The 20,967-nt window shown below is 55.7% G+C and overlaps 1 protein-coding gene across 2 annotated transcripts in view; it reads left to right on the forward strand.

Moving 5' to 3' along the window:
• The window catches only part of ZC3H3 (zinc finger CCCH-type containing 3), an 80,566-nt gene that overhangs the window by 54,083 nt on the left and 5,516 nt on the right, over positions 1-20,967 (forward strand). Inside the window, exons 5-9 of one of the 2 annotated variants that reach the window (XM_079902090.1) lie at positions 203-390; positions 5,848-5,890; positions 5,965-6,126; positions 6,209-6,278; positions 8,144-8,275. In XM_079902090.1, the coding sequence (XP_079758216.1) occupies positions 203-390; positions 5,848-5,890; positions 5,965-6,126; positions 6,209-6,278; positions 8,144-8,275 (595 nt within the window). The remainder of the gene's footprint in view (positions 1-202; positions 391-5,847; positions 5,891-5,964; positions 6,127-6,208; positions 6,279-8,143; positions 8,276-20,967) is intronic. The other variant, XM_079902091.1, reaches the window with a different exon arrangement.

Here is a 20,967-nt window from a genome sequence, read left to right on the forward strand (position 1 = left end):
CACCTTAGTGCAAGCGCCCAGGGCACAAAGGAGCCCCCTCGAAGCCGTGTCGCAGAGGCGTGCGTGTCGGAGGGGGAGGCTCAGTCCCAGCCTGGTTGGTGGGGTTGAGGGTGCCCCCTCCTGTGCCAGTGGAGGGCGGGAGACAGGTTTCCGCGACCGCGGGCCCTGGGGCTGGGCTGACAGGCGTTCCCTGTCCTTGCAGGTCCTTGGTGCTGAACGGCCTGCGTACTGCTGCAGCGGGTGGGAAAGCCCAGCCCGGCTCCCCTCGGTGGCGGAACAAAGGCTACCGTTGTATCGGAGGCGTCCTCTACAAGGTGTCGGCCAACAAGCTCTCCAAGACCTACGGCCGGCCCGGCGGCGACGGGGGCAGCAGGCCCCTCCTGCGCGCAGGTGAGGCTCCTGGCGGGTGAGGGCTGTGCGTGCGCCGGTTGCTCCAGGCTGGCCACCTGTCTGAGGCCCCAGGCCTGGGGCTCTCCCGGAGCCGGCCCGGCCCAAGCGAGGGCTTCCCAGACAGCGCCCCAGCCCCAGGGCCACTTCACTCCTGCTCGCAGAGCCTCAGCAATTGCCCCTCACAAGGCTGGCAGCGGCCACGATGGGGAGGCCCCCCAGGGACGGCTTGGGTGCCCCTGCCTCTTGCTTGGCTAAGCCGCCTCTGATTTTCTGTGTTTTGCTCCTGGACAAAGGAGGTGAGCCGGGTATGGTGAACACGGCCTGGGCGAGTGAACACCTGGGGCTGCGGTGCCTAATTGCTTTGGCAACGCCCCGCTGTGCCTGGAGGCCGCCACCACCACGTGCGCCTCCGCGGCCTGGGAAACAGGCCGCAGAGAAGGAGATGCTTTGGATTTGCTTATTGTGCACATTAACTAGAAAAATAGTTTGGTTTCAGTCCAGTTTTACTCTTTTTCTCTGCTGTCGAAAAGGGAGAAAAACGAGGAGAGGTTGCAGGTGGTACGGGGATTGCACAGGCCCAGCTACCCCAGCCCCCAGCCCGACCCGCCCACAGGGGCAGGAGGGAGAAGAGGCCCGGGCCAGGGAGGAGGCAGGGCGTGGGTGACCCTCCTGGAAGCCCTCCCTCTCTCCTCCCAGGGCCTCTGTCTGTTGGCCTGGGGCGCCTGGCTGCCTAATTCCAGGCCAGGTGCCCCGGGCTCCCCAGGACAGGCACTCTGCGCCTGCCTGGAGGAAGTTTCCTACCTTGAGGGGTTGGGCTGTGTGACCTCTCAGGGCCTCTGCCTTGACCTCGGGAGCTTGGTGGTGGAGGAGCAGGTGCAGAGGCCTGGCTGGGCCTCCTCAGGGGCCTTGGTGAGACTCAGCCCCGAGGGGCTGCCGCCTTGGGTCAGGGGATGCCCTGAGGCAAGGCGGGTAGATCTGCTGTCCCACCCGGATTGCCTAGCGGGCCCGTAGCACGTGTGCTCGTAGTCTGTGGGGCCCACACGCAGCTGTGGGCATCTCAGAGGGCAGGGACCTCAGACCTCCTCTGTCCATGGCCGCTTCCAGCCTGCTGCTTCCCCTGAGCCAGGCCCCTCCCAGGGCTGCCGCAGCCAGGCCTGCTGGCGGGCTGGACAGGGCCGTGGGTGCCCAGACATCCAGAGAAACGCACAGGGCTTGCAGCGGCCGCTCGGCGGAGTGGCCATCCGGCGGCCCGAGGGACCAAGCCTCTCCGTGGGCCCGACCTCTGGCCCCAGCTATGCCCGAGCCCCCCCACCCCACCCTCACGACCGGCCCAGCAGGCAGGACCCCTGCTCCGCTCCCTGCTGTCCTCCCTTGGGCTGGACAGGTTGTGGTTTGGGGCTGTCCTGGCCCTCGCCGGGACCCTGGGCTGCACGTGAGCCTGATCCGAAATGGGCCGGTGGGCCTGTGGGACGGGGCTGCACCCGCCACCTGGGCTCCTTGCGTCCCCTCGCATCCCTCACGCCTGCATCCAGGCGGAGGAGAGGCGCCTGGAGGCTGAGAGGAAGAAGCGGGTTTGGACTCAGCCTGCCCACAGGCATCGCGGGGCCCCACGTTCGAGCCGCCTGCTGGGCGCTGGGCCCCGGGTCTGAGCCGGCTGCTGCCCCGGGGTGCGGTCAGAGCAGGTGGGAGGGGCCGGCGTTAGGGACTGTGGGGCACGGCCCTGCCGCCTGAGCTGGCAGCTGGCCGGGGAGGGGGCTGCGACACTTCTCCCCGGGGAGGATGCCACGCTGAGCCCGCTGCCCTCCAAGTGCTGAGCTCCGCAGAATCCCACCTCCCCGCTCAAGACAGAGCAGCAGGGACAGGACAGCTGCAGGGTAGCGCCCTGGCCTTCCCCACCCGTCTCCCCCCAGCCCTCCAGCCTCTGGGCAATTAGGTGAGGAAGGGGTGGGGGGGGCTCCTCCCTGCTGACCCGCCCCTGCAGGCCACAGCTGCCCATACCCTGCTGACTAGCCTGCTGGCTGCCAAGGGGCAGCCCTGGGGCTCAGCCCTCCCGCCTCAGGGTCGGGGCAGGGAGGTGGGGTTTGGAGCACAGACCACAGGGCAGCCTGTCCTGGGGGCATGAGGCCGGCCCAACACAGCACCAGCTGCCTGGACCCCCATACGGGTGGCCGATTCTTGGCTGTAAGGAAGGTGGATTGCTCCCAGCTGTGGGAATGCCTGTGGACCAGCAGCCCACTTAGGTGAATGATAATTAAAGAAATAAATTTTCTCCTCCGGAGTCGACAGAACTTTGACTCCAGCGAGAAAGTGCAGGCCTCCTTGGGAGGGGGCGGGGGCTCCCCCCCCCCCCGGCTGCCGGCCTCTCTGGGACAACATCAGCCCCTGGTTGGGGTGCCTGATCCATCCCAGGCTTCGTTGGGGAGAGCCTTGCCCTGCCCAGCTCCCGAGCCCCAGGGGCAGGGCCTTCTAGCAGGCACACCTTGCTTCCCTGGAACCCCGGGGCCAAGCACTTCCTCCCAGGTCTAAGGTCTGCCCACCCAGAGGGCCCAACCCTGGGACCCACCCCCTCACATGCTTTGGCCTGGAACCTGGCGGGGGTCCTCCCAGGCGGGGGCTCTGATGGGGCTCCACTGGGCCTGGCCTGTGCCTCGGCCCCAAGAGCCAGCAGGGCCCTGCGGTGGAGCAGAAGCCACGAGTCCCCCTGCCAGAGCCACCTTGCTCAGCCTGGGCTGCAGGCCTGGCTCCCAGGCTTCTTCTGAGCCCCAGGCCCCAGACCGGGGCAGACGGAGGCTGTGGCGGGCAGCTTCCCTGCTGCTGACCTGCCACCACGTGCCCTGGGCAGGTAGTGCGGGGCGGGGTGGGGGTGGGGGCGGTCTGAGTCGCTGCCTGGGCGGGGGCTGCCTCACCGCCTGAGTCTGTTTTGGGAAGACCCCTGGGAAGTGCAAGCTCTCCAGAAGGCTCAGTGCCTCCTGCTCTGCGGTGGCCAAGGGTTTTCCGCTGAACCTTTCCGCGCCTCCACACCGCTTTTCGAACAGCTACTTCATGTGCCTGTTTTAGCGCTGCAGAGTACTTGGAGAGGCGCCGCCTGTGCTTGTAGAACTCCTGCGGGGCCCTGCACTGGCATGTTTGTAAGAGCAGAAGTGGACAGAGGAGTAAACCTGCCCGCACCCCCCCTGCCCACCCCCCCCCCCGCCCTGCCGCCCCGACCAGAGGCCAGGCCTGCGGGCGGGTCTGACAGGCAGGCGCATGACGCCAGTGGCCCCTGGCGGGAGCAGATGGCGCCACGGCGTCACTGGCGGCCTGGGCGACTGCCCCGGAAGCCGCGCTCACCGACAGTGATCAGATTGCACTGTCACCCTCAGGCTGGCAGGCGGAGGGCCACTGCGTGCCATCTGGACTGGCCTCCACTGCCACCCCGAGGATGGGTGTCCCCGGCCTGGAAACCAGACTCCAGTATGGCCTGGAGCCGTCCTAAGACCCCCTCCCCGCCAGCCCTCACGCTCTGAGCCCCCTCTCTCCCTTCTGTGTCATCGCGTTCCCTTCCCCCATTCACATACAGTAACGCAGCCGCCTGGGCCGCCGTGCAGAGCACTTCCCTCCCGCGGGGGTCTCGCGGCACAGCCCTGGAGCCGCCTTTTTTAACTTGAGGAGACCGAGGCTCAGAGGCGGGCGGACACTGGCCAGAGGGCACTGGCCCAGGACGGGCTCACAGAGCGTCCAGGGAGCGGCAGGGCTTAGCAGAGGGTGGGCTGCGGAGGAGGGCGTCTCAGGGTCCGGCCTGTGGGGCGCAAAGGGGTTTGGGTTTGGACAGGCCGAGTGAAGTGTCAGAACATTGGTGTGACTGGGTGTGGAGCTCGGGAGACCAAGCTGAGCGGGCCCTGGGAAAGGACGCCCTGGGGCGAGCCAGGGAGAGGGCCCTACAGGTGACAGGAGGGCCGCCTGCCCAGGCCTCCCACGCGGCTCCGGCTCCGGTGGGGGGGGTGCTCAGGGCCAGGCAGCTTGGGGGCGTCCCTTTTTAAACCTGGGATGCTTTGTCATCGCCTCAGGTCCCTAGAATTTCTGAGTGATGTCACTCGTGCCTCCTGCTGCCGGATCCATTTCAGCAGCTGCCTGTGGGAAACCGGATCTGGTCTGGGAAGGGTCATGTGTGTGTTGAGGAACTGTGGCCATCCTGAGCAGCTCTCACCCTGCCCGGCCCGCCTTGGTCCTGGGGAGTGACCTGGTATCAAAAAGGCAGGCGGGAGCCGTGTATTAGCCCGGATGCCCCTTCTGTAGGGTGAGCTCACACTGCAGAAGACAGTGCCACCCGCCTGCCCCGCATCCCCTGCCCCCAGGGCCCAGCCCCACCCAAACCCCAGCTGCCCTGGCTGCGCGTCCACCTGTTCCCTTCCTGTCGCCACTGACCACTCTGTGAGCAACTCCCCTTCAGGCCACAATCGGTGACCTCAGAGAGGCCTTGCTTGGTCTGTGCCCTTGGGGTTTTGAGGAGTGTCTTACACGGTGCCTCCGAAACTGTGCGGAGCGGGTACCCGCCAGGGCCTCCAGCCACACGACACAGGCCGCCGTCGGCACGTGGCTTCCTCAGGGCCTGGGAGTGAGGACTTCAGGATTTGTGGCCATACACATCTTTTTTGTTTTTATCTTACGACGCTTTAAATAAGCTATTCTTAGCTACTGCAGAACCAGGTGGCATTCCCAGACCCCACTCAGGTCACGCGTCCCTGGGTTCTCCTCCAGGCAGAGGGAGGTGGCGGGGAAGCCCCACCACCCACTGTTCCTGGGACCACTTGCCTTGAGGCAAGACTACGGGCCAAGGACTTCCCGGGTGTTGCAGAGGTTAAGAATCCTCCTGCCAACGCAGGGGACACGGGTTCGAACCCTGGTCCGGGAAGATCCCACATGCCGCGGAGCAGCTAAGCCCGTGCACCACAACTGCTGAGCCTGCGCTCTAGAGCCCGTGAGCCACAGCTACTGAGCCCGCGTGCCGCAACTACTGAAGCCCGCGTGCCTAGAGCTCGTGCTCCGCAACAAGAGAAGCCACCGCAGTGAGAAGCCCACGCACCGCTACGAAGAGTAGCCCCCGCTCGCCGCAACTAGAGAAAGCCCATGCATAGCAATGAAGACCCAACGCAGCCAAAAATTAATTAATTAATTAATTAATTAAAAAAACAAAGACCACTGGCCGGCAACCAGGGTGGCCTCGAGGAGCTGTGCCACCAGACCTGGTCCCTGAGCCTTCGTCCCCGTCCGCTTCTGCTGTCTCGCCTCGGCCTCTCCCCTGCACAGGGCTGGGAGGGGGCCTGGCAGGGGCCCAGGAGGGCAAGCGGTTTCCTGGAGGGGTGGCAGTGCCTGAGCTGAGGGTGGGGCATCCCAGGGGGCCGGTGCCAGGCAGGTGAGCAGGGAGAGGGCAGAGCCGGGGCGGTGGGCCTGGAGTGACCCGGCCTCTCTCCACCACAGGCCGCTTGGACCCTGCCAGCAGCTGCAGCCGCTCCCTGGCCAGGTACGTCCCTTGGGGTTGGGGGCGGGGGTGCTCCCCGTCCTCCCGGGGCTCACGGACGTCTGCCCCCTCCCCAGCCGGGCCGTGCAGCGCAGCCTGGCCATCGTGCGGCAGGCGCGGCAGAGGCGGAGGCGGAGGAAGGAGGAGTACTGCATGTACTACAACCGCTTCGGCAGGTGCAACCGCGGCGAGCACTGCCCCTACATCCACGACCCCGAGAAGGTGGCCGTGTGCACCAGGTGCGCCCACTGGGGCCTCCCTGCGGGTGGGGTGGGGGCTTCCCCGGGCTCCTCGCCCCTCAGACCCTCCCTGTTTGCCTAGGTTTGTTCGGGGCACGTGCAAGAAGACGGACGGGACCTGCCCCTTCTCCCACCACGTCTCCAAGGAGAAGGTGAGTTTTCCCCTGTCCCCTGCGCCCGTGGGGCCGGGGGTGGGACCTGGAGGCTCTGCCCCTCCGTCCCGCCACGTGCCCGGTGGCCCCTAGGTGTAGGGCCGGGCCGTGGCGGAGGGGGGCGCACAGTGCGGGGAGCTCTGAGGTCAGGGGTCAGTGCTGGCCGGAGGGCCGCCCACCGCGCGGAGCGGGGGCTGCAGCGGGTCAGAGGAGGCGGGATCCGGCGGAGGCGCTGCTGCTGCTGCAGCTTTTCCCCTTGAGGAACTTGAAAAGAATCAGCATTTTTCTCCCTAGTGGAGCTTCGAAACTCTGCTGTGAGCAATTTGGAAATTCACGTCGAGTTTCGGGTTCATTAGCTCCGGCTCCAAAGCTGGTGCAGGCTCTGAGCTGTCTAACGCAGAAGCCCCGCACCAGCGCCCTGAATTAATGTTATTGTTATTTGTGTGGACGTGCTGGGTGCAAACAAGGTTAATTGAAATGAGAACGCAGTTTCCTCTTGATGCTGACAGCTAGAGGAGTTCCGTTTGGTGCAAGAGTTGGCTTTATTACCCCTTTTTATTAGCGCTAATTTGGGTCCTGTATCAAAACGCACATTAAGGGAATTGTCTGCAGCCGCAGCACTGCCGGCCGCAGGCCGCCGCTCCCCGCTCCCTTCTGCGCTGCAGTTAAAAGACAATTAAAAATAGTCTCCTCGCTAAATCACCCTTTGTTTCTCTGCTTTCTCTCCTTCCCGCCTCAGCTGTAGTCGTATTCAGCTGCCCCCGACCCCACACCTCTCCCCAGAAAAGTGGCTTTTTGAAGCTCCTGTGTGTCCTCTGCAGGCAGGCGGGAGTCCAGTGGGGTGCAGTGAGGAGTCCGGCCGGGAGAGGCCAGCAGTGGGGGGTGCCCGGGGACCACGTGGGCAGGGCAGGCAGGTCTGACAGCGGAGGGAGGAGGCCCCCGAGAGGTATCAGGCCTGTGGAAGGTGTGAGACCTACAGGGTGACAGCCGTGTGAGCTCCTGGCAAGGTTCCATCCCGCCAGGAGGCTGGCCTGCTGGAGGGGCAGGGCTCACCCCAGGGGCCCCAACCGAGGAGTCAGCCTGGGCGACTTCAGAGGCACACACCCTCCCCTCCCGCTGTCTGCTGGCCCTCAGGCCTCAGTCCCCCCACGGGGGGAGAAGGGGGGCTGCCCACCCTGTGTCCCCCACCAGGTCTCCCCTGGACCCACCTGCCGACGGGCCAGGGTGCTGGGAGCCTGCCCCCTGCACCAGTCCTCCACAGTGCCCGCCTGCGTTCAGTGCTCAGCAGAGCCCCGTGGCCAGGCTTCACCAGGCCAAGTCAGGTCTCCAGTTCACGGACGCTGCCAGGTGTCCACGCATCAGGCAGCTGGAAACTCTGCTGGATTTCAGGCCCTATGGGCTGACACCCCACCTAGAGCCCCCATGCACCGCCTCCCTCCTACCCCCTAGCCCTGCTCTTCTAGACCAACCTCCTCCTGGCCCATGCCACCCCAGCCCTACACCCTGGAAACCAGGCAGGCTCGGGGCAGGTGATGGACTCACGTGACAGCACATCAGGGCCTGAGCCAGCCTGCTGGGCTGGGTCCCCCGTCTCAGTATCCTCCTCTGGACCGTGTGAGGGCAGACGAGCTCTGCCCGGGCGACCACACCTTCTGGGGAGGCTGAGGGTCTGACTTCAGGGTGGGCGGCCCCTCCTGCTGGCCAGCGCTGTGTTTATTTCCACAGTCAGTGTGTGGCTCACGCCTGGCGGTGGAGCCCTGGGTGGGGCCCTGGGATCCTGGCGTTCCTGCCTGTGAAGTGGGGTGAGGAGGGGGGCTCGGGGGAAGTGGCCTGCCCTCAGCCTCACTGCCTTTCCACCCCCCCAGATGCCTGTGTGCTCCTACTTCCTGAAAGGGATCTGCAGCAACAGCAACTGTCCCTACAGTCACGTCTACGTGTCCCGCAAGGCGGAGGTCTGCACCGACTTCCTCAAAGGCTACTGCCCACTGGGTGCGAAGGTGAGGGGCGTGGGTGGTGGGAGGGGCTCGCGGGTGTGTCCTCGCCCGTCACGCTCACCTGTGGGCTCAGCCCAGCACAGCACCGGGGCTGCCGTTGTGGGAAAGCCCCCAGCAGCTGAGCAGCCCTCGGCGCCGCAGCTCCTTCTGGGAGGGCCCGCCCCCACGGGCCTGCGGGGCTGGGGGGAGGCTGCACGGGCCGTGGGGGACCCCGGAGAGGCCTCCTCGGTCCCGGTGCCCCGAGAGGGAGCCTCCTCACTGGCCTAGGGGCTGCAGCAAGGCCCGCTGCCACCCTTTCCCCACACACTTGTGAGTGACCGCCCTGCCTCGGGGACCCGTGGTCTCCCGTGGGGGACCAGGCCTGGGCCCTGGGCATGGGGATCGCGTGTCAGTGCGGGGCCAGCTCCCCGGCCCCGGCCCCCGCGTTGCGCACCGCACCCCTCCCTTCCTGTGCCCGGCTCTCTGCAGTCGGTGGAGCCCTTCCCCGAATCCTTTTCCTCCTGCCCCAAGCCTAAGGGCTGGGCCGGCTCCGCAGACCCTGGGCCCCAAGCAGAGCCAGTGGTGACCCTGAGGGCAGCCCTTCCTGGAGGCGAGGCCCAGCAGGCAGCTCCAGAGCAACCCAGGTGGGGGGTGGGGCAGGACCCCCAGAGGCTGGGGATGATTATTGTTAGAGATTCCATTTAAATGAAAATATCAAAGCGGTCTTTAAGGTCTGCCTCTATTAGTGGAAGTGCTTACTGCGTCCCTTTCGGGCTGCGAGGCTGCCCCGTGATGGATAGCAGCTTGTAATTATAGGTGGGAAAAGCGCTGAGCAGGCCGGATCCGCGGGAGCAGAAGCAGCAGCCTGGGCCGGCGAGGGTTAATTTTATTCTAAATAATATAGAAAGTGCTGAGTCGTCACCTTGCTCCTGAAGTGGAAGTCCTCAGATGGGCCCCAGAGAGTTTATAATATTCCACCGAATCGAGTGGAATTGTTAACCTTGCTTCATAAAGCGCTGGCTTGTTAAAGAGGCGCGTTCCCTTTTCTTGTGAATAATTTAGGTCCGGAGTAGGTCTCTGCCCCTTCCCCTTCCGGGTGCCGGGTGCTGCTCCTGGGCCTGAGGCTCAGAGGTCAGCCCCTCGTGTCTCCTCACTTTGTCCCTCTGGACTCAGGACACTTGGGGACACGGCGTCCTCCTGTAGGACGCCTGTCACTTCGGGTGGTCCAATGGCCACATGTCACAGGGTCACCGCCACAGAGCTTTCTGCGCAGCCCCGAGTCCCGTCACTCCTGGCGCTGGCGGTGGGGTCGCCTTGGTCCCTTGCTGTCGGGTCCGTGGAGCAGCTGTTAATGCGCGTGCTGTGGGGGACGCCACTGTGAGGCGCGGCGCTAACAGCCCTGCTGCTCTGTCCACCGCACTCGGAGCACCGTCACCAGCGCTGCCCTCAGAGGGAGAGTGCCCCTTCCCTGCCTGCACCCACCGGGAGTGGGTAGCAGTGCAGACCCCGCGACTCCCACCGGGACCTCACTGTCGCTGTCCAGTTGCTCACGTGGTCCCCAGGGTGCCTTCTGGCGCTGCAGGACATGCACCCCGCCCTGGAACGGCCATCCCTCCCGGCACCCTGGCTCCTCTTCCTTGTGTTCACAGCTTGTGGTCAGGGTGCTCACTGCAGCTGGGGTGTCGCGTGTCTCCCGCGCCTCCTGCTGCAGCTCACGTGCAGTCTCATTCGCGGCCACCTCTGTACCGACAGCCCCCGCCCGGCTGCGTCCCGGCCCTTGTGCTCCCTCACATACTCTCCTCGACCTCCTTCTCACCCTGCCCCTGCGTGTGTCAGGGTCCGGGCTTCCAGGGGCGCTCTGCCTGCTGGAGAGGCCCCTCCGCCCCTGTCCCCTGCTTCCTTCTGCCCTTCGGAGGCTCTTTGTCCTGGCATATCAGTCTTTGGAGTCACAGACAGCGTCTCCTTGTCACCGCCTGATAACTTGCCCCGGGTACCCTTTCTCAGGCTGAAATCCTTCCTGTTTTTATGGGAGCGTCCTTCCATTTTTCTCCATGTGGGTCTGGTTCCAGGATCTGCCCCCACTCAAGGCCACGCGCCCCTCCTGTACCTTCTCCAGTTTGGCTTTACGAGCTGCAGTGAGGCGGGGTGGAGGTGAGGCTCCGGTTGGGGCTCAGACCCCAGTCCACTCGCGGCCATGGCCCTGCACAAGTTGTTCACCCTCTGAGCCTCGGTTTCCTTTCTGTAAAATTGGGATAACGGTAGTACTTACCACGTAGGAAGCTTGTGAATATTAAGACGTTAGTGCAGGGGGCTTCCCTGGTGGCGCAGTGGTTGAGAGTCTGCCTGCCAATGCAGGGGACACGGGTTCAAACCCTGGTCCGGGAAGATCCCACCTGCCGCAGAGCAACTAAGCCCATGTGCCACAACTACTGAGCCTGCGCTCTAGAGCCTGCGAGCCACAACTACTGAGCCCCCGTGCCGCAACTACTGAAGTCCGCGCACCTAGGGCCTGTGCTCCGCAGTAAGGGAGGCCACCGCAGTGGGAAGCACGCGCACCGCAACGAGGGGTAGCCCCCGCTCACTGCAACTAGAGAAAGCCCACTCGGAGCAACAAAGACCCAATGCAGCCATAAATAAATAAGTAAGTAAGTAAATACGTACATACGTACATACATTAGTGCAGTGCTTCACAGCCCTTTGAGCAGGCCCTGGGGTGTCAGGGAGGCTCCGGTGTCCCTGTTACCCAGCCTGTGGTGTGAGGTGCGACCTCGCTTCGTTTCTTCCACATAGTGAGCCTTTGCCCGCAGATGCATGCTAAGCTGTCCGTTCTTTCCTCTCTGATTTGTGGTGCCACTTTTTCACGCCAGCTTTATTGAGGTACGGTTTACATATCGCCCCGTTCATCTGTTGGGCAGGTGTACGATTCAGTAGGTTTTAGTAAGTTTACGAAGTTGTGCAGCCATCACCACCCCGCGGTGCTGGAGCGTTTCCGTCACCCCAGGACATTCCCTCAACCCTTTCTGTGGTCGGTCCTGTCTCTGCTGCCCCCCCCACCCCCAGGACACACTAACGTACCTCCGTCTGCGTGAACCAGTCTTTTGTGGGCAGCGCACGCGAGGGAGTCCTACCATGCAGACTTCGGCGTCTGGCTTCTGTCGCGAACGTGTTTCTGAGGATCGTCGTGCTGTGGTCTCGAGCAGCACACGAGCGGCCCTCCACTGTGTGCAGAGACCGCTTTCTGTTTCTCCGCTCGTCGGGGGATGGGCACTTGGGCTGTGGCCAGTGGGGCTGTTGGAGTGAGCCTGCTGTGAGCGTCTGCGGGTCTCAGTGTGGACACAGCCTGCAGGGATAGCCGCCTGCACCGGTCCAGCTCCCACCAGGAATGAGTGAGGGTCTCATTTTGTCACCTCCTTGCCAGCACCTGCCAGCCCTGTCACCCGTTTAAGTGCACAGGACAGTGGTTTTTGCTGTATTACATTTTTAATTTTGTAACTGTAGTAAACTAAATATAACATAAAATTTGCCCTTGTTGAGTATACAGTTCAGTGGCATTAATTACATTTATAATACTGTACAACACCACCACGGTCTATTTCCAAAACTTTTCCATCACCCCAAACAGAATCTCTGTAAAGAGTCGGCAGTGACTCCCTGTCCCCCCTCTCTCTCCAACTCCTGGCAACCACAGATCTACATTTCGTCTCCATGAATCTGCCTCTTCTAGATATTTAACATAAGTGGAATCTTACAGTATTTGTCCATTCATGTCAGGTTTCTCCCGCTGAGCACCACGCGTTCAGGGTTCACCCCTTTTGTGGCTGAGCGACGGCCCATCGTGCGTCCAGACCACACTCGTCTGTCCCCTCCTCTGGGGATGGACACGGGGGTTGTACCTTTTGCATGCTGTGACCATCAACGTACGAGTGGCTCTTCAGGTTACTCCTGTCACTTCCTTTGGGTAGAGAGGCACCAGGAGTGGAATTGCCGATTATACGATAATCCTGTATTTAGCTCTTTGAGGGACCACTGGACTTTTCCGTAATGACTGCACTGTTCGCGTCCCCACCGGCAGCGCCCGAGGGTTTCGCTTCCTCCACATCCTCACCCGTGACTTACCTTCCTCATTGGTTAATAGCCATCCAGCGTGTGGCATCTGACTGTGGTTTCAGTTCACAGTGCCTTAGAGATTAATGATGTTGAACATATTTTCACATGCTTCTTGGTCACTGGTCTATCTTCTTTGGAGAAATTGCTCTTCAAGTCCTTGCCTTTTTTCCTTTTTTTTTTTTTTTTTTTTTTGGGCTGTGCCCCGTGGCACGTGGGATCTTAGTTCCCCGACCAGGGATCAAGCCCGCGCCCCCTGCATTGGAAGCATGGAGTCTTAACCACTGGACCACCAGGGAAGTCCCTTCTGCCCATGTTTGAATTGGGTTGTTTGGGAGTTTTTTGTTGTTGTTGAGTTATAGGAGTTCTTTATATATTCTGAATACTAACCCCTTATTGGAGACATGATTTGCATATTTCTCTTCTGTGCGTTGTCTTTTCACTCTCTTGGTGGTGTACTTTGATGCACGGAAGTTTTTCATTTTGTTTAAGTGCAATTTATGTATTTGTTTTTCTATTGCATGTGCTTTTGGTGTGATATCTAACTTATTTTTGTCAAGTCCAATGTCATGAAGCTTTTCCCTTGTGTTTCCTTATAAGAGTTTTATAGTTTTAGCTCTAAAGTTTAGGTCTGTGGTCCATTTTGAGTTAATTTTTGCATATGGTATTAAATAAGGACCCAACTTCATTCTTTTGCAAATGGATATCCAGTTTTCCCAGCACCACTTTTTTAAAAATATTTATTTATTTGGTTGCACCGGCTCTTAGTTGCAGCAGCCGAGCTCCTTAGTTGCGGCACCAGGGCTCCTTAGTTGTGGTGTGCGGGCTCCTTAGTTGTGGCATGTGAACTCTTAGTTGTGGCATGCATGTGGGATCTAGTTCCCTGACCAGGGATCGAACCCAGGCCCCCTGCATTGGGAGCACGGAGTCTTATCCACTGCGCCACCAGGGAAGTCCCAGCACTGCTTGTTGAAAAGACTGTCCTTTCCCCATTGAATGATCTTGACACCATTGTTGAAAATTTATTGACCATACTTGGGATGGTTTATTTCTGGCTTCTCTTTTCTATTACATAGGTCTATATGTTTGTGTTTTGATTACTATAGCTTTATAATAAGTTTTGAAATCAGGAAATATGCATCCTTCAAACTTTGTTCTTTGCCAAGGTTGTTTTGGCTATTTGGGGTTCCTTGAGATTCCATGTAAATTTTTGGATGGGTTTTTCTATTTCTGTTTTTTTTTTTTTACAAGGCCTTTTGGATTTTAATAGGGATTGCATTAGCTCTGTATATCACTTTCGGTAGTATTGTCATCTTAACAATACTAGGTCTTCCAGTACATGAATGCATGATGTGTTTTCATTTATTTAGACCTTCATTAATTTCTTTCAGCAGTATTTTGTAGTTTGCAGTGTATAAGTCTTTTGCCTCCTTGGTTAAATTTACTTACTCCTGAGTGTTGGGCTTCCCTGGTGGCACAGTGATTAGGAATCCGCCTGCCAATGCAGGGGACACGGGTTCGAGCCCTGGTCCGGGAATATCCCACATGCCGCAGAGCAACTAAGCCCGTGATCCACAAGTACTGAGCCTGCGCTCTAGAGCCCACGAGCCACAACTACTGAGCCCACGTGCCACAACTACTGAAGCCCGAGCGCCTAGAGCCCGCTCTCTGCCACCGCGGTGAGAAACCCCCGCACCGCAATGAAGAGTAGCCCCCACTCGCTGCAACTAGAGAAAGCCCGCGCGCAGCAACGAAGACCCAGTGCAGCCATCCATAACTAAATAAGTAAATAAATAAATCCTGAGTGTTTTATACTTTTTGATGTTATTTAAATGGGATTGTTTTTTAATTTCCTTTTTAGATCATTCATTATAAATGTATAGTAATGCAGTTGATTTTTTTTTTTTTTTTTTTGCCGTACGCGAGCGCCTCACTGCTGCGGCCCCTCCCGCCGCAGAGCACAGGCTCCGGACACGCAGGCCCAGCGGCCATGGGTCACGGGCCCAGCTGCTCCACTGCACGTGGGATCCACCTGGACCGGGGCACGAACCCGTGTCCCCTGCATCGGCAGGCGGACTCTCAACCACTGCGCCACCAGGGAAGCCCCTGCAGTTGATTTTTGTGTGTTCATTTTATATCCTAAAATTTTGCTGAATTCACTTATTAACTCTAACAATTTTTTTGTGGATTCTTTAGGGTTTTCTACATACAAGATCATGTCATCTGCTAACAGAGATAATTTTCTTCCTTTTTGATTTGGATGCCTTTTAGTCTTTTCTCTCTCCCTCCCCCCCTCCCCCCCTCCCTCCCTCCCTCCCTCCCTTCTTTTCTTCCTTCCTTTTTTTTGCCGAATTGCTCCGGCTAGAGCTTCTAGTAGTACGTTGAATAAAAGTGAACAACGGGGCTATCCTAGCTTTCAGTCTTTCACTGTTGAGTATGCTGTTAGCTAAGGGCTTGTCGTACGTGGCCTTTATTATGTTGAGGTTATTCTCTTCCAGTCCTAGTTTATTTGGTGTTTTTATTATGAAAATGTGTTGAGTCCTGTCAAATCTTTTTTGTGTCAATTGAGATGATCATGTGGGGTTTTTCCCTTCACTCTATTAAGCTGGTCAATAAACATATTGATCACATTGATCAGTCACAATTATATTGATTGATTTTTGGATGTTGAACCATCTTTGCATTCCGAGACTAAATCCCACTGGATCACGAGGTATAATCCTTCTAATATGCCACTAGTTCAGTTTTATAGTATTTTGTTGAGGATTCACATCTGTATTCATAAGTAATATTGATCTGTAGTTTCCTTTTCTTGTAGTGTCTTTGTCTGGTCTTGGAATCAAGGTAAGACTAGCCTCATAGATTGTTTTGACTGTTGTAAGTTAGGAAGTATTCTTGCCTCTTCAGTTTTTTGGAAGAATCTAAGAAGAATAGGTATCAGTTCTTCTATACATGTTTAGTAGAGTTCACCTGTTGAAACCATCTGGTCTTGGGCTTTTCCTTGTGGGGAGGCTTTTGATTACGGATTCAGTCTCTGCACTATACAGTTGACCCTTGAACTGCACGGCGGGGGGCAGTCAGGGGCACCAACACCCTCCACCCCCCGGCGCAGTTGAAAATCCACATACAACTTTACAGCTATTCCTCCGTGTACGTGGTTCCCTGCCAGCTGCTCTTGGTGTGATGAGTCGTTTCCTATTGAAACCTGGATGTTTGGGCTGTTATGAGAGTCCGGATCTTATTTAAACCTTCTGTTTCAGCAGGTTTCCCCTGAGTCCACTCCAGGAGGTGGGCAGGGGGCGTGCAGGTAGAAATCCTGGTTCCCCCACTCGGCCTTCACTGACCCCTGCGGAGGGGTCTCCCTGGTGGTCCTGGGTGGATGGCAGGACTCGCTTCCCACTCCGCCTCCTCCGGCACCATCCTAGCAGGGCAGGGAGGGATGCCAGGGTCAAGGCTCGCCACTCAGCCTTTGCTGGCCCGGGTGCGAGGGAGCCACCCCTTATCCGCACCCACTGACACTTCCGAGTTGTCAACTTCTTCTGCTCCAGGTCAGGATGACGAGGCAACAGGAAGTCCCAAGAGCCACCACCGCGTCACTTCTTGGGTCCCCAGGTCCCTGGTGGCCTGCCTCCTCTCCACCTTTTATGGTCTTCCTGCGGTTGTCAGGGTTTTGGTGGTGCTTAGTGGAGGAGTAGGGACAAATATGTCTCCTTCGTCTTCCAGGAAGTGGCAGTCCCTTCTATTTCTTATTTTGCCAGTTTTGACTTATTTTCCCCCAGAAATTGATCTGTTTTATCGAGGTTTTCAATGTATTGGTGTGCCTTTGTGTGTATAACATTCCCCATTGCATCTTGAGCTCTTAACCTTTTCCATCTGTATTTAGTTGGCATTTTCTCGCCTTTTCTCTGGGCTGTCTCGCCCGAGGCTTGCCCATCTAATTGTCCTTTTCAGACAACAGGTCTCACCCTTGGGATCAGCTTCTGTTGCTGCAGGGCCCTGGTCTCGCAGTGGCCTCTGATGCCCTCAGAAGGAGTCCAGCGGGCACCTTGACTGGGAGGGGGCGGCTTGTTCTCTGCATGGGCCCCGGCACAGAGTGCTCGTCATTTATCGTGTGATAAGCATCTTCTTTGTGATCGTGTAGACTTACCGAAAAGTTGCAGAGAGTGCAGAGAAGGGTCCGCGCACCCTTCACCCAGGCTCCTGCACTGCTAGTATCTTGTCTTTTTTTAATATCATTTTGGTAAGTGCCATTTATTTATTTATTTGGTTAGTTAGTTAGTTATTTAAAATATTTATTTATTTATTTTTGGCTGCGCTGGGTCTCTGTTGCTGCACGTGGGCTTTCTCTAGTTGTGGCGAGCGGGGCCTACTCTTAGTTGCGGTGCGCAGGCTTCTCATTGGGTGGCTTCTCTTGTTGCGGAGCATGGGCTCTAGGCATGCGGGCTTCAGTAGTTGTGGCTCGCGGGCTCTAGAGCGCAGGCTCAGTAGTTGTGGCGCACGGGCTTAGTTGCTCCGCGGCATGTGGGATCTTCCTGGACCAGGGCTCAAACCCGTGTCCCCTGCATTGGCAGGCGGATTCTTAACCACGGCGTCACCAGGAAGACCCTAGTGTCTTACGTAGCTGTAACTGTCTGTCAGAACTAAGAAGTTAGCGCTGGTGCGTTACCACCACCTACCACTTCCTATTCCTAGGTTCTTTAATCTTGACGAACAAAAGCTCTTAATTTTTTTTTTTTTTTGCGGTACGTGGGCCTCTCACTGTTGTGGCCTCTCCCGTTGCGGAGCACAGGCTCCGGATGCGCAGGCTCAGCGGCCATGGCTCACAGGCCCAGCTGCTCCGTGGCATGTGGGATCTTCCCAGACCAGGACACGAACCTGTGTCCCCTGCATCGGCAGGCGGAGTCTCAACCACTGCGCCACCAGGGAAGCCCAAAAGCTCTTAATTTTAATGGAAATATTATTATTCATCTCTCTTTACAGTTTGCACCTCTTGTGCTTGTATGAGACCTCCTTCCCCACTGCATCCTGTGGTCGGATCTTTGCCATTTAAGACGTTCCCCACCAGTCCAGCTGGAAGTGATTTTGTGTCTGTGTAGGGGACCAGTGTTGTTTCGCCCACACACCTTGCATTGAAGAGCCCCTTTGCCCTGTGGATCTGTCATGGGCCCCTCTGTAGTCAGGTTTCCTTGGGCAGTTGGTATCTGTCTCTCCAGTGAGTCTTCTGCCCATGATCAAGGCACACCGTCTCTAGTTATACAGGGTTCTCCTTTGATGTCGTTTAATAAAATTTTTGTTTTTGAATTTTATTTATTTTTTTATACAGCAGGTTCTTATTAGTTATCTGTTTTATCCATATTAGTGTGTATATGTCAATCCCTATCTCCCAATTCATCCCACCACTACCACCACCACCCCCGCCACTTCCCCCCGCTCTGCCTTGGTGTCCATACGTTTGTTCTCTACATATGTGTCTCTATTTCTGCCCTGCAAACCGATTCATCTGTACCATTTTTCTAGGTTCCACAATTATGCATTAATACATGATATTTGTTTTTCTCTTTCTGACTTCACTCTGTATGACAGTCTCTAGATCCATCCACATCTCTACAAATGACCCAATTTCGTTCCTTTTTATGGCTGAGTAATATTCCATTGTATATGTGTACCACATCTTCTTTATCCATTCATCTGTCGATGGGCATTTAGGTTGCTTCCATGACCTGGCTATTGTAAATAGTGCTACAGTGAACATTGGGGTGCATGTGTCTTTTTGAATTATGGTTTTCTCTGGGTATATGCCCAGTAGTGGGATTGCTGGGTCATATGGTAATTCTATTTTTAGTTTTTTAAGGAACCTCCATACTGTTCTCCACAGTGGCTGTATTAATTTACATTCCCACCAGCAGTGCAGGAGGGCTCCCTTTTCTCCACACCCTCTCCAGCATTTGTTGTTTGTAGATTTTCTGATGATGCCGATTCTGACTGGTGTGAGGGGATACCTCATGGTAGTTTTGATTTGCATTTCTCTAATAATTAGTGATGTTGAGCAGCTTTTCATGTGCTTCTTGGCCATCTGTATGTCTTCTTTGGAGAGATGTCTATTTAGGTCTTCTGCCCATTTCTGGATTGCATTGTTTGTTTTTTTAATATTGAGCTGCATGAGCTGTTTATATATTTTGGAGATTAATCCTTTGTCTGTTGATTCGTTTGCAAATATTTTATCCCATTCTGAGGGTTGTCTTTTCGTCTTGTTTGTAGTTTCCTTTGCTTTGCAAAAGCTTTTAAGTTTCATTAGGTCCCATTTGTTTATTTTTCTTTTTATTTCTATTACTCTAGGAGGTGGATCAAGAGAGATCTTGCTGTGATTTATGTCAAAGAGTATTCTTCCTATGTTTTCCTCTAAGAGTTCTTTGGTGTCTGGTCTTACATTTAGGTGTCTAATCCATTTTGAGTTTATTTTTGTGTATGGTGTTAGGGAGTGTTCTAATTTCATTCTTTTACATGTAGCTGTCCAGTTTTCCCAGCACCACTTATTGAAGAGACTGTCTTTTCTCCATTATATGCCCTTGCCTCCTTTGTCGTAGATTAGTTAACCATAGGTGCATGGGTTTATCTCTGGGCTTTCTATCCTGTTCCATTGATCTATATTTCTGTTTCTGTGCCAGTACCATATTGTCTTGATTACTGTAGCTTTGTAGTATAGTCTGAAGTCAGGGAGTCTGATTCCATCCAGCTCCGTTTTTTTTCCCTCAAGACTGCTTTGGCTATCGGGGTCTTTTGTGTCTCCATACAGATTTTAAGATTTTTTGTTCTAGTTCTGTAAAAATGCCACTGGTAATTTGATAAGGATGGCATTGAATTTGTAGATTGCTTTAGGTAGTATAGTCATTTTCACAGTATTGATTCTTCCAATCCAAGGACATGGTATACCTCTCCATCTGTTTGTGTCATCTTTGATTTCTTTCATCAGTGTCTTAAGAGTTTTCTGAGTACAGGTCTTTTACCTCCTTAGGTAGGTTTATTCCTAGGTTCTTTAATTTTTTTGATATGTAGGCAAATGGGATTATTTCCTTAATTTCTCTTTCTGATCTTTCATTGTTAGTGTATAGAAATGCAAGAGATTTCTGTGCATTAATTTTGTATCCTGCATCTTTACCAAATCATTGATTAGCTCTAGTAGTTTTCTGGTGGCATCTTTAGGGTTCTCTATGTATAGTATCATGTCATCTGCAAACAGTGACAGTTTTACTTCCTCTTTTCCAATTCGTATTCCTTTTATTTCTTTTTCTTCTCTGATTGCCATGGCTAGGACTTCCAAAACTATGTTGAATAATAGTGGCAAGAGTGGACATCCTTGTCTTGTTCCTGATCTTAGAGGAAATGCTTTCAGTTTTTCACCATTGAGAATGTTTGCTCTGGGTTTGTCATATATGGCCTTTATTATGTTGAGGTAGGTTCCTTTTATGCCCAATTTCTGGAGAGTTTTTATCATAAATGGGTGTTGAATTTTGTCAAAAGCTTTTCATTTAATAAAATTCTTGCTTATCTTCGCTAGATTTATTCCTGTCACATTTATTATTTTTATCAAGAACACATTTTTAAATGTTATCTTCTCACTGCTCATTGGTGTATGGACAATTTTTTTTTTTTTTTTTTTTCGGTACGCGGGCCTCTCACTGTCGTGGCCTCTCCCACTGCGGAGCACAGGCTCCGGACGCGCAGGCTCAGCGGCCATGGCTCACGGGCCCAGCTGCTCGGCGGCATGTGGGATCTTCCCGGACCGGGGCACGAACCCGTGTCCCCTGCATCGGCAGGCGGACTCTCAACCACTGTGCCACCAGGGAAGCCCTGGACATACAACTTTTAATATTGATTTTGTTTCCAGCAACCTTGCTAAACTGTATTAGTAATTGTAGCGAATCATCCATAGGGTGGATTCTCTTGGGTTTCTCTACATAAACAGTCGTGTCTTTTGAAGTAACGACCATATTTTCTTCCTTTGAGTTTAAACGCCTTTTCTTTCTTTTTCTGCCCTGCCTGTAAGCCCAGTGTGATATTGACTCGTCATGGCCGTGGGCTTCCAGCCATGCCCCTTGGCAAGTGAGGCTTTCTGAAAGGCTCTATATTAAGCTAAGGAAGTTCCCTTCTATCACAAATTTGCTAAACTTTGAATTGATGCTGAATTTCATTTTTTTTAAATTTATTTTTGGCTGCGTTGAGTCTTCATTGCTGCACGCGGGCTTTCTCTAGTTGGCGGCAAGTGGGGGCTACTCTTTGTTGCGGTGCGTGGGCTTCTCATTGCGGTGGCTTCTCTTGTTGCGGAGCACGGGCTCAAAGCACACGGGCTTCAGTAGTTGTGGCACGTGGGCTCAGTAGTTGTGGCTCACGGGCTCTAGGGCGCAGGCTCAGTAGTTGTGGTGCTCGGGCTTAGTTGCTCCACAGCATGTGGGATCTTCCAGGACCAGGGCTCGAACCCATGTCCTCTGCATTGGCAGGCAGATTCCTAACCACTGCACCACCAGGGAAGTCCCTAAATGTTCTCTTATCATCTAGTTCTGGTCAGGGTTTGGTTCTAAGATTATTCTGGCCCAATAAACTACGTTGAGAAGTAT

Source organism: Stenella coeruleoalba (assembly GCF_951394435.1).
Source record: "Stenella coeruleoalba genome assembly, chromosome: 17".
NCBI classification, from domain to species: Eukaryota; Metazoa; Chordata; class Mammalia; order Artiodactyla; family Delphinidae; genus Stenella; species Stenella coeruleoalba.